At 40.1% G+C, this 16231-nt stretch overlaps 1 protein-coding gene across 1 annotated transcript in view; it reads right to left on the bottom strand.

Moving 5' to 3' along the window:
* The window catches only part of NUP155 (nucleoporin 155), an 82753-nt gene that overhangs the window by 27472 nt on the left and 39050 nt on the right, over positions 1–16231 (bottom strand). Inside the window, exons 18-28 of the mRNA XM_089687832.1 lie at positions 13711–13861; positions 10442–10508; positions 9497–9612; positions 9306–9409; positions 7477–7610; positions 6794–6985; positions 6063–6201; positions 4234–4369; positions 2515–2668; positions 972–1076; positions 704–858 (exon numbers count right to left, since the gene is read on the bottom strand). Coding sequence (XP_089543958.1) covers positions 704–858; positions 972–1076; positions 2515–2668; positions 4234–4369; positions 6063–6201; positions 6794–6985; positions 7477–7610; positions 9306–9409; positions 9497–9612; positions 10442–10508; positions 13711–13861 — 1453 coding nt within the window. The remainder of the gene's footprint in view (positions 1–703; positions 859–971; positions 1077–2514; positions 2669–4233; positions 4370–6062; positions 6202–6793; positions 6986–7476; positions 7611–9305; positions 9410–9496; positions 9613–10441; positions 10509–13710; positions 13862–16231) is intronic.

Genomic DNA, 16231 nt, shown 5'->3' with positions numbered 1-16231 from the left:
AACTTTCTCTGGTGCGGCAAGACAGGAAGAAACTGCAGGATCACGCTACCAGTCTAGAGGGCAGGTTGAGCAACCTAGAAGGTGAATGGTAACCACTGCAAAGTTATTTTCATTATGTACAGCCTGTCTCTACTGCCAATGCCGCTAGATTGGAGGATCTGGAAAACTGACCGCGCAGAAATAACACGAGGGCAGTTAGAATACCTGAGCGTGCTGAAAAAGGAGTGCTAGAAGGCTTCATTCACACAACCATACAAAAAAATGCATATATAAGCGTTTTAAAATTACAGCTGCATGGTTTTCACTATTCACACAGGTGCGCAAACATGAGTGGCTTTCAGATCCGGAACACAGAATTTAAAAATTGATGTCCAAGAACATGCAATTTATGCGCTTAAGCCTATAAAGGCAAGTATATGCCTTTGTATGCGCATAAATTAAGTCTAAACAAAGGTGAAAAAAATTACCATAAAAACAAGTTGTGTACGCATAAACGTTTTCATGTTTAAAATTCTCTATATTACAAGAATTTTACTGATCATTACACAAGAACTTTTCTCCTACAAAACATGTGTAATAACATCAGAAAATTTTTTTTATGGCCACAAGAATGAAGCCTTAACGTTTTTTTGATCTGTTTTGACAAAGGGCAATGAAAGCAAAATAAAGACAGGAATTTGAACTTGGATATAGCAATGTCTACCTGGGCATGTCTGCCAGTCTGGCAACAACTCTTGCTGCACTGCTGAAATTGCGGTTCTTCTCATAGTATTTCCACTGAAGATCCATATAGCGCACTTTGTTTTGATCAAGCTTGGCCATGCGCACAAGATGAGGCTCCAAAAATGGAGAGTTTAGCTGTAGGACACAACAATCAAAAAAATGTCTGATACTTGTTGAGATTCAAACAGAAAAACAAACATACTCCAGAATTCAGTGTAGGAGGAAAAATGGTTAAAAGCAACACTCACCTCAAGGAGCTTGTCTGTGAGATCTGCCTGTATCAGCCAATTAAACAGAGCAATGTTGAAGAGTTCGTCCGTTGAGCGTTGGGCCAGTTTCAACATTTGTTCAAACTAAAATGAAAGAAGGTTATAATGTTGTGATTTTAGATTACTGGATGCAAAATATTTCAACACTGAAAAGAGTGAACCTCTGCTTAACCACTTACTGACCGACCTTTGTATATTCCTGTCAGCCAGTGGTTATTACAAGATGATGGCTACAGCCAAAGTCTATTTTTCAGCTGGTGATCGGCTGTGTTTTAATGGCTTTACAGCCATTCAATCACTTTTACAGTGTGGGGGAAGAGACCCCCCTCCTGTTCTGCCACCAGGGAACAGAGCCTAGAATCACAGTAAGCGGCTTCTCTTAGAGGAAATATCTCTTACCCAATCTCGTCTGGGGTGAATGAACCCAGAGGTGACGATTACTTAGCCACTTCCGGTTTCAGAACTGTCATTAACTGGTGGCCTACAGCTAACCAGGCATGATTTGTGCTTAGGTGCTTTGGCGGGTAGGGAAGACATCAGGGGTATAATAGATCCCTGATGTTTCCATAACGAGGGTATGTGACTGGGCAAAGCTATCACATAGGGGCTGGTTAGCCCCATTGTGATAGCAATAAAGATAAATAAAAGAAAAAAAATAAATTTAAATAAATTTTTTTTTTTAAATTTAAAAGGCAATCCCACCCCCCCATACATACACACGCAAAATTTCAATGCATGCATAGGTCCAGCATGTTGATGTAAACCGTGATTGCACCACATATGAATCACCACGAACATCAGAGCGAAAGCAATAATTCTAGGGCCATAATTCACAAATACCTTTATAATGATAACCTGTAAAAGCTTTTAAATGCTTTTAAAGAATCACAATTTAGATACAGTAGTTTACCACCATTTCACAGGCGTGCAGATTTTTAAATCTTGCATGCTTGTCATTGATTTACTTGACACAACTTTAATATTTCTCCAAAAAATTTGGTATATTGTGTTTGTGTGCACTAAAATTCACTTCTTTTTTCTGAAAATCTGCATATGATAATCAGCTCCGCAAATATCATTCAACATAAAAAATTTCAACAGCCATTTTATTCCCCAGGGCCTCTTCTTTCAGAAAATATACAATGTATGGTAGTTACAAGTAATTTTCTAGCAAAAATGCTGATTTTAAAATTTAAAAAAATTGGCCTGTGTAGCAAGTGGTTTAGAAAAAAATGAACACACACACACTAAAGACGAACGACTTGTGTGTAACTGGCCATTAACAAGAATGTTCAGGACACGCTTCCATTATGCCAAATTTGGTGGTTTTGTTGAGTGCACTAGAAAACACCTCAACAGAATATGCATTATAAAAGGTCTATTAAGCTGCTTTGCACTGTACTTGGAGGCTGTGACAGCCAAGAGTAGCTAGCCCAGTGAAAAAGCATGCACAGAGTACTGCTTGATGAGCAGGTCTATGTACAATACATCACAGAGAGTGAACAATAAATAAATGTCTCACATGAAGTCCAGCCTCCTCGTTACTGAGCATGTTGGGATCTGAAGAGAGCACAGGAGGACCCGGCTTTTTGGGTACACTTGGAGACTGGGGGGCTGCTTTACTCTGGTTCACCAGTTCTTGAAGAGTATCTGTGATGCACTTGTAGCAGTTTAATCTGTAGGAAGCACACAAATAGTTTAAAATGTTTCAGTTATCAAAAGAAACCAAAGACAGTACAATATAAATTACTTCCCATCCAAAGTTCTATTCTCAAATACTACCAATGTAAAGATACAGTATATAAATAGTAGGGGCAATATACAAAAGTGTACTCCTAAATCCCATTAGTTAAAGTGATACTAAAGTCTGTTTTTTTTTTTTTTTTTTTTTTAACAACAAACATGTCTTACTTACCTGCTCTCTGCAGTGGTTTTGCAAAGAGCAGCCCGGATTCTGCTCTTCTTGGATCACCTGCCAGTGCTCCTGGCTCCTCCCTCCTGTCGGGTGTCCCCACAGCAAGAAGAAGCTTGCTATGGGGGCAACCAACCACTGATGCTCCTGAGCTGCGGCTCTGACTGTCCATCCACACACAGGACAGCGGCTCGGCTCTGTCGCCTCCCTCTCCTGATTGGCTCATTGACTGTGGTTGACAGCAGCAATAGAAAATGACTCCCGCTGCTGCCTCAGCAAATCAGGAGTCCCCGGAGAACTGAGGCACTTTTGGACATCGCTGGATTGGGATGGGGCTCAGGTAACTGTTGAGGGCTGCTACACACAGAAGTTTTTTTTTTTACCTTCATGCATAGAATCCTTGAAGGTAAAAATCCTCGAGCCTTTAAAACCACTTTAACCCTTGGATGGTAGTAGAATCTAAAAATGTATTTTATTTATTATAGGTACTTATATAACGCCATCAATTTATGCAGTGATAAAATTCAATAATAAAACAAATAGGAGACCATTTTAATAGAGAATATGAAGAAAATATCTCATTTTACAAGCCACCGATTTTATTAAACAAAATTAAAAGTCGTTGTAAAGGCTAAAGGTTTTTTTTTTAACCTTTAATGCATTATCTGCATTTAAAGTGGTTGCCTTACTTGGTTTACCCTGCTCCCTTCAACATGCATTTTTTAAATGAAGCTTTTTCATTATGTGCCTTCAAACCAACTGATGTCACCACCAGGTCATCACAAAGGCTGTACAGTTCCAGGTAATGATGCACAGTGAAAACTCAAGAATAAGAAGGAAAGCAAGTATTTTAACAGGCGGGCTGCACTCAGGAGGGTGGAGGTGGGGGTTTACTTAAAGGACAAACTTAAAGCAGAGCTAAAGATAAAAAATACTTACCTAAGTTCCAATGGTACGTCTGAAGTCCACTGCCAGTATCTTCTCATCTGCCTCTTCTCAGTGCTGGTCTTCAACTGTCTTGATTGGTCGGTGCCAAGAGACGCCAGTCCTGCGTATGCGTAGTCATCTTGGCACCCAGGTAGTGTGCTGGAATGTAAACTGTGCTGCACATACAGCTCAGTTCACCATGTGCAGCACCACTGCATCTACAGATGAAAGAGACTAAGATGGCAGCTTCCTTGGGTGTAAAGAATAGGTGGATTGAATTTCACTTTAACTACAAGTGAAGCTGTCCAAAAAAAAAAAAAAAAAAAAAATCCCCCACAAGCTAAATGTGCTGTGCTGGTGGTGTATGCTCTCTGCTTTAAACATCTCGCAGTCAATATATACCTTTCCTGATAGGCTTGTAAACCAGCTGCATCCTCTTCTGGCTCTCCATTCTTGTGGAAGTGTAGCCCAAGGCCCTGGGGATCTTTCTTCTCAGCAGCCGTGAGACAGAGCTCCACAACACCCTCATAGAACCGCACTGCAAAAGAGAAACAAAGCCTGATTTTCTCTCTCTTTCTTCCTTCCAAGATACTGGAGGATGAACACATCTCCTCCACCAACAGTAGTATACCTATATTACTGAAATAGTACAGCTGTCTTTATGATCCACAGAGACCCATGCATGTACACAGTGGGGAAAGCACATTTTCACGTATTACTGCGCATGCACCGACTTGTCACTGATCCCATCAAATATGGTGGCAACGACACAGAAATGTACAGTAGAGAAGTGAAGGTACTGCTACTGGCACATATGAATGGTTTCAGCAAATCGTTGTCATAAATACCCGATCAGTATCAGTGCCAAATCGCTAGACTTCTACTGAAGGAGGACAACATAACTGTTACAAGCTGTACCTGTATGAGGTTTCCCAGGTGATGTCTACATTGGATCAGTTGGTTGGGGGTCAGGGCAGGAAGCAGTGGACTGTGCCTCACCACTCAGCAGTATTTACGGCATCGGGGGGGCAGGAATCGGGGAGTGAGAATAGGTGGGCATAAGGGCTGGGACAACATTGCCAACCCCCTCTTGCCCCCACCCGACAACCACCCACATCCCCACAATGCTAAAACATACACCCCTCCCACTCAACCTTGCTATGTATAGTGTGTGCAAACAAAATAAAAAAATCTGTTTTCATTTACCAGGTCTCTGCAAACGAATACAGGCCACATTAACAAACTTTCAATGTTACATGGAAACATAGAAAAGTGATGGCAGAAAAAGACATGTGGTCCATCAAGTCTGCCAGGTTTTTTTTTTTTTGGGGGGGGGGGGGGGGGGGGTTCTGGTTAACTTTGCTGAAGTATAGATCTACGCTTCTCCCAAGCATGTTTGAAGCTGTGTACCATTGACTGGCTCACTACCTCTGCTGGAAGTTTATTCCAAGCATCAACTACTCGTGTTCTTGATTTTGGTTTCATGTTGAAAATACTGTCCTCCTGAACCTTATTCAATCATGGTTTCAGTCATGTCTCCCCTTTCCCTTTTTTCTCTCCAGACTGTACATGTTAAGTTCCTGAAGTCGCTCTTGATATGTTTTATCCCGCAGACTTTTCACCATTTTTATTCCCCATCTCTGGACTCGTTCTATCTTATCATTATCTTTTTGTAAGTGAGGTCTCCAGAACTGGACACAGTATTCTAAATGAGGTCCAACTAAAAATCTATATAGAGGAATCCAGGACCTCCTTCCTCCTGCTTGTGACCCCTCTAGTGATAACTAAAGATCTATATAGAGGAATCAGGACCTCCTTCCTCCTTCTGGTGACCCCTCTAGTGATGCATCCTAGAATTCTGTTCGCTTTCCCCACTGCCTGGCCACACTGTTTGCTCATTTTGCAATCATCTGAAATAAGTACCCCCAAGTCCTTTTCCACTGAAGTGCTGGCCAACACTGTACTCCTAATGTATTCTCTCAATGGATTTGTTTTCCCAAGGGGCATTATTTTACATTTAGAAACACTGAACTGCAATTTCCACTTTTTTGACCAATCTTCCAGCAATGCCATACCACCTTCCATACACCTCCAGGGATATCAACCCTATTGCACACCTTTGTGTCATCAGCAAAAAAAAACAAAACAAAAAAAAAAAACATACCTTACCCAACAAACCTATAGTTATATAACTTCTGTTAAGATGTTTGCATGTTAAACAGAAACTATACCTTGCCTATACTGGACGCAGACGTTCACCAAATCAACCTGCTGACTGATCTTCTGGTATTCCCGTAATGATTCTTGCAGCATTCGCTCTTTCTCATATTTGCTTTGTGCCTGGCGGGACCTTTGCAGAAGCTCATTTGCCTGATGTATAAAACAAAGGCCATTTAATGAAGACAATATTTCAACCCATCAAGAAAATTAAACACTGAAACAGAAAATTTAAAACACTGAATTGTCAGTATACATGAGGATAGCAATACTTGTCCATTATATACATATGTGTTTTCCAGCTCAGAATTGTTAAACAGTGACATACTGATTTATTTGGATAATGATGCTGAAAGCTTTAATTAGATTTAATCAGCTACTAGAGGAAGTATACATAAATTAGTTACAAAAGAAAAACCGTCACATAAAGGAATGCAACAGCAAGTGATTAAGCTTAGTTAAATGCTACATTAACTCAGGTTGAGCAAACAGTAAAACACTTCTTACAGCATTCATTGGGGTTGATTTACTAAAGGAGTTAAGAATATTCCCTCAACTTGCAGCTGTGTTCACTTTATAAACCCAACTGTGAAGAGTAAAAGAACAAACAGGAATTTGCTTTTCACATAAAAGCAAAACTGAATTGAATTTTCACTCAAATTATTGTCAGAAGTTCTTTGGCTCCATTAATAAATCATCCTAAAATGTGTATATCTCTGTAAAGTTGTATTTACTGGTCTTGTACCTTGGAGCATATGGCATCATCGGGGCTGTACAGCAAAGGGCACACTTCTTGCAGGTGAGAGCTGATTCCATCCACAGCAGCATTGTCCCTGATGTAACAATTGATAAGTGATGCAATAAGAGCGCCAATTAACTCCTTGTCTCTGATTACAAGATCTTTAAAGGTGGTGATCTTCAACTGCTCTTGTAGCTCCTGGTATATGAAAGGAAGATTAGTTATGGCATCTTGAAAAATAACTAGTAGTTAGACAGGAGTTCATAATACAAACTGTATAACTATGCACTGACTAAAGGCCCCTTTAACTGTACTGTGGTATGCTGTGTTACCAAATGCATTTTAAAACTTGTTGCACAAAGGTAGCCCATTCATTTTGATTGGGTTGCCAATCCACCTCAGACTGGACCCTATTCTGGAAATGCGACGCATCAGAATGCACAGTAGTGCATTACAATGAGCTGCAATGCAAGTCTGTTGCTTTAGTACATTGGGGTACCTTTTAAAATAAATGGCACTGCAAAGCACTAATGCATGCATGGTGTGGTACCATGCCCAGCTAGATCATGTGCACTACAGCAATGCAAAAGGTGTGAAGCCAGCAAATCTAACTTAGAAACAAAAATGCAATATAGATTGTCCCATGGTGACAACAATCACCCACTATAGTGTATCTATGGAGAACTAACCTTCTGTAGCTCTGCTGCTATATAGTTAAACTGATGTTCACAGAGCAGTTTCCAGAGTGCTAAGGCTTGACACGTTTTCCTGACCAACTGGTGGATCCCTTGGAGAGATATCTTTTCTGCAAGCTGGGCTTCACCTGAAAAAATAAAAAACAAAAAAATAAAATAACAAAAAACACATGTGGTTAATTCAACAACTCACCATTGCACCCAGAGCTCTAGTCAGACAGTGTAGCCTCATATCACAGCACTATTTACTATGCAATTGTTCTAGTCAGTTTGTTGCCTGTTAGCAGTGCTGGGATGAGATCATACAGTGCTGTGTGTGAAGATGACAAACTGCGCCCCCGCGTGCACAAAGTTGACCTCAGTCTCAACATGGCACCTTCTGAGAATACAGACAGCGTCTCCATCTTCCCTTCTCTGGTAATGTGAAATGTCATGTCACATAAAAAGGGGAGACATGAAGAAGGCCAGTCTGCCCTCACTACTCAGTGCTCAGTGGCTTTGTGCAGACACTGAAGTGTGTTCTCAGCTGTCGACTGCACTCTCCTGCCCACAGTAGGTTACTGCTGGAGAGTGCAGAGTCCTCCCTCCAGCAGCTAAAGGGGCCCCTGCTCCTTCTGACAGGAGTGACACTGCAGTTACTCCTCTCACCAAGGGAGCTGCTTGGTGTGTGAAAGACCTGGGGCATCCACAGGCACACTGAGTGGCACAAGGATGCAGAGTGCAGTGTGGTAGATGTTGCCAAATTGTTGTAACAGTGGAAGAGCTCTGCGCATCTCTGAGGAAGAGGGTGCGCCCCTGAAACACGTCAGCTTGCCTGTTTAGCGGGGTGTTGTTGGAGCATTTGTAACCTGCACTACACAGTATCTTCGGATTTACATGTCTCTATTTGCTGTATCTTTGTGAGTACCCATTTGTATCGGTTTTATATTTTTCCAATAAATTTTGTGGTAATGCACTAGGTGTTTGCACCTTCCCCATTTGATTTTTGTAGTTATACATTGGATTCCCCTATCGGAGGAGGGCTGCATTCACCAAACATTTGGGATGGTCTCGAATATATGGTCTGTCAAACCTTCTCTCTCTGTGGAGGACCTTTGAGTGCTGGGAGAAACTGCTTTTTCTTGTGTTCAACAGTGGAAGAGCCTTAAAGGAGTATATCAAATCGTACTCTTCTCTGGGTAGCACAAAGTGCAGGGGTCCGGAGTGCAGACTAGCACACTTAAAAAGAATAAACTGTAAGCACCAACAATGCAGGAATCCTTAATTTCACTAAAAAGGCAAGTAAAAATAAAAACATACAAAGTCTGTGCCATCTTCATAAAATAATCCCTTGGTGCTGTATTAAAACTACAAATGATAGCGACTACATAAAAAAATAAATTGATAAAAAATTAAAATTAGGGTGATAACAATGGGTGTTACTTGGAGAGTGCAAAGTCTGGTACAGCTCTGCACAGAAACCAATCAGCTTCGAGGTTTTATTGTCATAGCTTAACTGAACAAACTGAAGTTAGAAGCTGATTGGCTACCATACGCAGGGGCACCGAATTCTGAGAGCATCTGTTTTAGTAAATCTCCCCCAATGTGTTTTAACACACACATTCGATCTCTCCATCTATCTATATCTATCTCTTAAAAAAAAAAAAAAAAAATGCCCCGAACTAAGGGCTCGTTCACACGCAAGATAACACTAGGCGGTTGAGCCACGGTTTTAACCCCCCCCCACCTCCTCAAGACAGCACTACTGAACACTAAAGATACAGCCACTCTTGGCTATACACATGCCAAGACTGCCATGATGTAATAACAGGATTGCTACTTACTGTGGTATTTTCTTTGCAGCTCCTGGTGGACTTGCTGAGAGCTACCCATATCATGACGGCCAAGGCCAACCAGCCTCTGCTGGATGTTCACTGGAGTTCCAAAGCTTTAAAAATTGTAATATTTAGTTTCTTACATTATAAAACTTTTCTAAATTTGCCAATACATACATTCAATACCTCTTGCATCTTACCTTGGGTTGCCTAGGGAGCCTACAGCAAATTGTGAGTTTCTATCCAAAAATTCCAACAGACCTTTAAGCTCCTGAAGAACAGATTCTAAAACTTGCGGGGAGACACTACTATCGATCTGCAAGACAAAAGAGACTGTAGAAACTTTCCTAGTTGATGAAAATTATTTTACCCAAATAAACAATGGAAGTAGACATAGCATCTCTGTGACATGAGAAGATGAAATGTGCAAGTGCTGGCCAAATTTCAGACCCTTGGGGGCAGTTTGTGGTCCACGTAATTTAAAACATTTTTATGGAGATGTCATGAAGCTGTGTGTAAAGTGTACAGTAAAACTTAATTAGATATTACATGATTAAAAAGAAATCTGTCAGGAAAAAAAAAATGCAAGAGCTGTCAATGTGGACTTGTTCTTTTAAGATCAATCTGCAAGCAGTCTTCTTGGTCTTTTCCCGCAACACAAAAAAATGGTGGTGTACCATGTGCGCTGCCACTTATCTGGTGTGACATTCCCTAAGAGAATGAGGAAAAGGGGAGAAATATTCTGCAGAAAGAGGGGCACTTGGCAGCTATGATACAAGAGCTCACCGACTAGTAAAGGAAGAATATGGGAGACTGTCTCAGGGTCAATACTTTAAAAAACAAAAACAAAAAAACAAAACAAAAAAAAACTAGTTACTAATGGCAGCTCCCATATTTATATCCTGGCAGGTACCTGTGAATAAAAGGTTTGAAATTCAAACAGAAAAAGGCTACAGCAAAAATCTAGCGATTATGATTTTCTTGGGTAAACACAGAGTCCAGAAAAATGATGGCATCCACAGGTCACTGTACTTTTAGGAATAGATAAAATCTGTGATAAGCCATGTAACACTCACTGACTAGAGAATAATACGATTCAGGCAGAATTTTCTTAGAACAAAATCTTAAACACTGCAAAAACCTACCGCTATGACATCTCTGTTGCCAACCTTGAAGATTTTCTCAATAGCCACACTTCCATCCCAAATGTTACTGTAAATGAGGAAATTAGGGAAACATAAGCATATTGCGGGTATTGAAAGAGAAATGTTAAAATCACCACTATATGCTGTTGTGCTGTAATACACAGAGGGGAATTTACCAAGATTGGAGTGGTCAGATTCTGGAGAAGCTGTGTATGGCAATCAGTTTCTATTTTCAAAGCTTTAAGTGGAAGTAAAGTCCACTTTGTAAGTTGAATCCTACAGGCAAGCCTATAATAAGGCTAACCTGTAGATGCAGTGATTATCTCCCAAACATGCACAGCTTAGGAGATATTCAAACAGCATGCAGCCGGTGATGTCACTGGTGCATGCACTCTGAAGGGACACAGCACAGCATGCCAAACCTTCAGAGCTCCATGCCAGAGCCAAGTTGATAATTAATGTTGTTCAACAAAATTAATAATTATGCTACCAAAATTAGTGTGTGCTATAAATTGCCTCTAGCACTGCTCCTATTTCTTCTTGCTAGAAGCCGCCATTTTGTTGAAGTCCAGACCAGTCACTTCCTTATTGGAAACTCTCCTCCATTCCTTGGTCTTACAAAATACATGTCACTTTCTAGAATTACGTGTGCATTTCCAGCCTGGATGTCCGAGCCTGGATGCAGCTAGCTGCGTCCAGGCTTGGACATCTGTCTCTAAGCATAGCTAGCCGTTCGCTGTGTGACTGCATGCAAACAGCAGTGGCAGCTGCCAGCCCAACATTAGTTTAAATGGGCTGAGCGTGACCCGGTCATTCCAGCAGTAATAATCTGCCAATTCTTGCCATAGGAATCCAGGCGACCGCATGTAACCAGCTGTGTGAAGGAGGCCGAAGTTCAGAGGATGCCTGATAAGAAACTCAATCGACTTCAGTACAACCAGCCTGTCAGGGTTCTTTTCATTACATCACTGGCGGCAGATATAGTTGTCAGCAGTGATCATTGTATTCTGATGGCTGGGAAAACTCTAGCTGTCGGAATACAATAGCTCAGCAGGAGGGTTCATGTCAGTGCTGATAAGGGAAATCCAGCAATTTTGATTGTTGGCACAGCGAGGAGACTACAGGACAAGTGAGCAGGGTGAGACAGCACATTACTGGATTTTAAACAGTCTATCTAATCTATCAGGGCTTCACTTTCTCAATCAACATTGACTATTTTAAATCCTTATGCTTCTAGCATTAGTAAATAGAAAGGACAATATATATGCTTGTTTTAAAGGATAAGTTCACCTTTGGAATGTTATATGTTCCACCCGTTTTTATGGTAGAACATGTAACATAGTTGCACCCACTGCCCCCCTCTCCCTCTCACAGATAGTATGGGGAGACATTTCCCGTACTATCTATCAAATTTGAAAACAGCGCGGCCATGTGGGGTGCCGCCCACATGCCCGAGCCGATCATTCACAGAGTTTTTCGAATGAGTGCCTACAAGTCCCGGCAGCCTTAGCGGATGTCGGCTTGTAGTTCTCATGAACTGAGTTCACTGAAGCTTCCTGTCAGTATATCTGCTTAACAGTATATCCCATACGGCAAGCAGATATTCTGACAGGTCTGCAGGAGACCTGCATGGCATCAGCGATCTACTGGTCACTAGTGTAATGCTTTACAGGCTCCTTTGGACAAAAATAATAAATTAACATTTATTATTTTTGTTCAAAATGTGAACTTATCCTTTAAACTTTTTTTTAATTTCTTCATTTACATCCTGGTTTCCCTTCTTAGGCAAATGATGTTCTACATCCCAGGAGTCTTCAGGAGGGGTTTTCTCAACCAAAAACACTCTCCTGCCTGTATGGCTGAGCTAAGGGCAGATGGATTCCAGAAAGTAATTGCTACATGAATCATATGCTCTTACTCAAAGATGGTCATGGTCGGAAATGCTGGGGGGTGTTTTTCAAAGTAACTTCTCACCAATATAAAGCACTGAGACACTGATAGAGGGTTGTGTTTGCTTTGAATATTAAAAATGAACTAAAATAGCATTTTTGGTTTGTGGTGCTCAGATGCAGTGTAGTTCTGCTTTAATTTTCTGACTAAAGTTCCACTTTAACTGAACAAGTGGCTTCCAGCTCTGCCTTTCTCTGTAGTTGCAGAGATGATGCTGAATGTCCAGGCAACAACCTCCCTGGCTGATGGGATTATATTATAAAGCAATACTGGCCATACACAAGGGGTTAAAAAAAAAAAAAAAAAGCAATGCTGGCCATACACGCAACAACTATAAATATTTTAAAAAATAGTATAATAAAACAGTGCAAAAAAAAAAAAATCATACAAAATTAGAAAAATAAATATGAAAGTCCAAAATGTCCCAATTAAAAGTCCAGTACTCCAATATAGAAAGAAAACCGTGACGAAAAGGTGTTCAGAAATTTTCCAGTGTGCTCACATCATCAGTGATAATTAATTTCGCCCGCACTCTCCAAATAAAGTGGACTTCCAAGCTGATGTAGCTTGAGAATCAAAACAGGCTTATAGGTGGGGTGTAGTCTCCATATGTGTCCCACTATGACAATTCTTGAATAACCCTGCAGCACAATCTCTCATAAATCGATGAAAATGCAAAAAAAGAGAAAAATAACAATAGTGTGATACTGCATAGAACTCCCAGAACAGATCGAATGTTCATTACACTCACATTAGATAATGTGAGTGTAATGAGGAACAATAGAGAACGCTGGAAAAGTTATGAACACCTTTTCATCACTGTTATCTTTCTATATTGGAGCACTGGACTTTTATTTGAGACTCTTTGGACTTTCATATTGATTTTTCTAATTTTGTATGATTTTTTTTTTGCGCTGTGTTTTATTATACTAATTTTGATGTTTTTTTTCTTTGAGCAGCAACATTTATGGATTGTGTTTTGTATCATTTCCTTGGTGCTAGTTTTTGATATATTTTTTTTTAAATACTTTCACCCAAATTTGGATTGCAAAATTAGCGACATGAACCAAAACAAACTACCACCAATAGTTTTGACACAAAGTTGGTAATAGGCTGCAGTGATTCATTTGGCTGTTCCTGTGACACGAAACTGGTTCAAACGGTCTGAAAATGAACATGTAAAGTATGTTGGCAGTATTTTCTTGTTTATGCACAAAGCTAAAAAAAAACAAAAAAACAAATGATACATTACAACTTTAATGTAATATTCCAAATCATTAACATGACAGAGTAGGTGAATATTAATTTAAGACACTCACTTCATAATGCGAGCAAAGTAGATACTAATCCCATTGTGCTTCCCTGAAAAGATAACCTCTGGACCCATTAAACCTGCCAGAGGAGCTGCAGACTGATGTGTAGGAGTTCCCATGGAATACAGCGGAGTAGAAACAGCAGGTGGATAGATACCTAAGAGACAAAGCAAGAACTAGTGTTAACCCACTTCAAGATGCTAGTTTAGTTTCATAGTGCCACCACCTCACTGTTCATTTGCCAGATGTGAGATTTATTCGCATTACTCACTAGGCTTAATGCAACCTTTAAAATAGTATTTAACGCTTCTTTTAAACTGTGATCTACAGGTAAAGTTATAACAAGGCTTACCTGTATGCACCTTAGAAAACCCCTAAATCTGCCATTCAGAAGATACAGTCATCCGTCATCACAGACTGTCAATTCAAGGGGCCAGAGAGAAAGAACCCGGAAGGAAGACCAGGCGAAGAAGGAAGGGTCAGCAGTGGTGAGGAGGAATACATTTCACAGGTAAGTGTTATAATGCGCTATTATGCAGTGCATACTAAACCACCTGGGGACCATTACAAAAAATAAATGCCTTTTCTAGAATCATATTTATTTTATTTATTTTTTGCATTACCCAAAATGCCACCGAAAACACCTTAAGATGGACAGAACATCAAAACCTCCACAGTACGCAGGATAAGGAACTATAGCAGAAACGTGTTGCTGGAGGTCTACAATAAAATAAAATGGATGACTCCGGTCCCCAGACTCCTCTTGTTATAGAAAACAGTTTAAGATGGGTTGACTTTTTTTAATTTGATCAATTTTTTTATTAAATTTTAAAATGGTCATAAAAACAGTAAAACAGGCAAAAGACGCACCCAACCAGCACCCTCACCTCCTACACAGTCTGTTAACTGTAGATAAAATTTGTCAATTTTGCCTGGTCTACAAAAAAAAACAAAACAAAAAAAAAAAAAACTTGAATTCACCAACACGGATATCAGGACATTATGCCAAAATATAATACCAGTCAGGCATTATTTCAGGTAGAAGTGTCTGACCGTGGAGTTATGTTTTTCTAAAGGTGGTAGCGAACACATAGATTACAGGCACAATAGGCTAGGGTATCTAAAGCCAACCAAGGACATTAATTAGGTAGCTTGCCAATTACCAGTCAAATGCAGTGGCTGCATTTGTTTTTTTTTCTCTCTCTTACACTAATAACACTTCCTGTCCTAGGATTACATAAACCATAAATACTGTATACTGTATCCATGTAGGAGCAGCATTGTCAACCCTGGACAAGAAGCGTGTTAGGACTACAGAACACCTCTCCCCATTCTCCATAACATAAGTAAAAGTTGTTTTGTAGCTTACAGAGGATTGCGCAGGGCTAACAATGCTAAAGCCCAGTTACAATATGCCTAACCAGGCCTTTTTGTGTCATTGATGTAGTAAAGGCTTCATTCTGGCACCTCGACCATGCAGCTCATTTTTGTTCAAGTGTCATCATATTGTGCTCCTTTAAAAACAACTACACTATCTTTTTCCAGAGCAGCCTGTATTTTTCTTGTGGTTACCTATGGGTTTCCCTTTGTATCCGAACAATTCTTCTGGCAGTTGTGGCTGCAATCATTGTTGGTCTACCTGACCTTGGCATCAAGGAGATACCTAACTTTCCTCTTCTTAATAGGTGATTTAACAGTACTGATTGGCATATTCAAGGCTTTGGACACCTTTTTATGTCCTTTTCCATCTTTATAAAGTTCAATTACCTTGTTATGCAGGACTTTTGACAGTTCTTTTCTGATCCCCATGGCTCAGTATCTAGCCTAGTCGGTGCTTCCACGTAAGAGCTAACAAACTCATTGACTATTTATACACTGACACTAATTGCAATTTAAAAAGCCACAGATGTGGGACATTAACCTCTAATTGGCATTTTAACCTGTATGTGTCACCTTGTATGCCTGTAACAAGGCCAAACATTCCAGGGGATGTAAACTTTTGATCCGGGCCATTTGAGTGATTTCTGTTATCATTATGATTTAAAAAGGAGCCAAACAACTATTTGATAATAAATGGCTTCATATTATCATCATCCTCAATAACAGAGCATTTTTTGGCATGATCAGTCATATTTTCAATATCAATGCCAAAATTTCACAATTTCTGCCAGGGTATGCAAACATTTGTAATTTTTCAGGAAAGGTGGTGTAATTGATATTAAAATGTTTTAATACATCACCTATTGCCCACTATTACCAGCAAGCAACAGACCATGTGGTGCTGCTCTGTTGCTGCAGAAGGAAGCAGGGCAGAGCAGTATTCGCTCCGTCCTGCTGCAAGATGGAAAGAACAGAAAAACCAAACAATGTCACCTGGAGTTCCTGTCACACTGGGACCTTGAACAGCAACCTAAACTATGTGTCATTTTAAATAGTGATAGGTTGGAGCCAGTGGCATCCAGGTTGGGAAAAAAAAAAAAAATAGAGAGACAGAGATAAAAAAAAATTATATATATATATATATATC

The sequence above is a fragment of the Staurois parvus genome, unplaced genomic scaffold, assembly GCF_062004578.1.
Source record: "Staurois parvus isolate SC_StPar_1 unplaced genomic scaffold, SC_StPar_1.0 ptg000438l, whole genome shotgun sequence".
Classification (NCBI taxonomy): domain Eukaryota; kingdom Metazoa; phylum Chordata; class Amphibia; order Anura; family Ranidae; genus Staurois; species Staurois parvus.
This window is presented reverse-complemented; position numbering and strand designations above follow the sequence as displayed.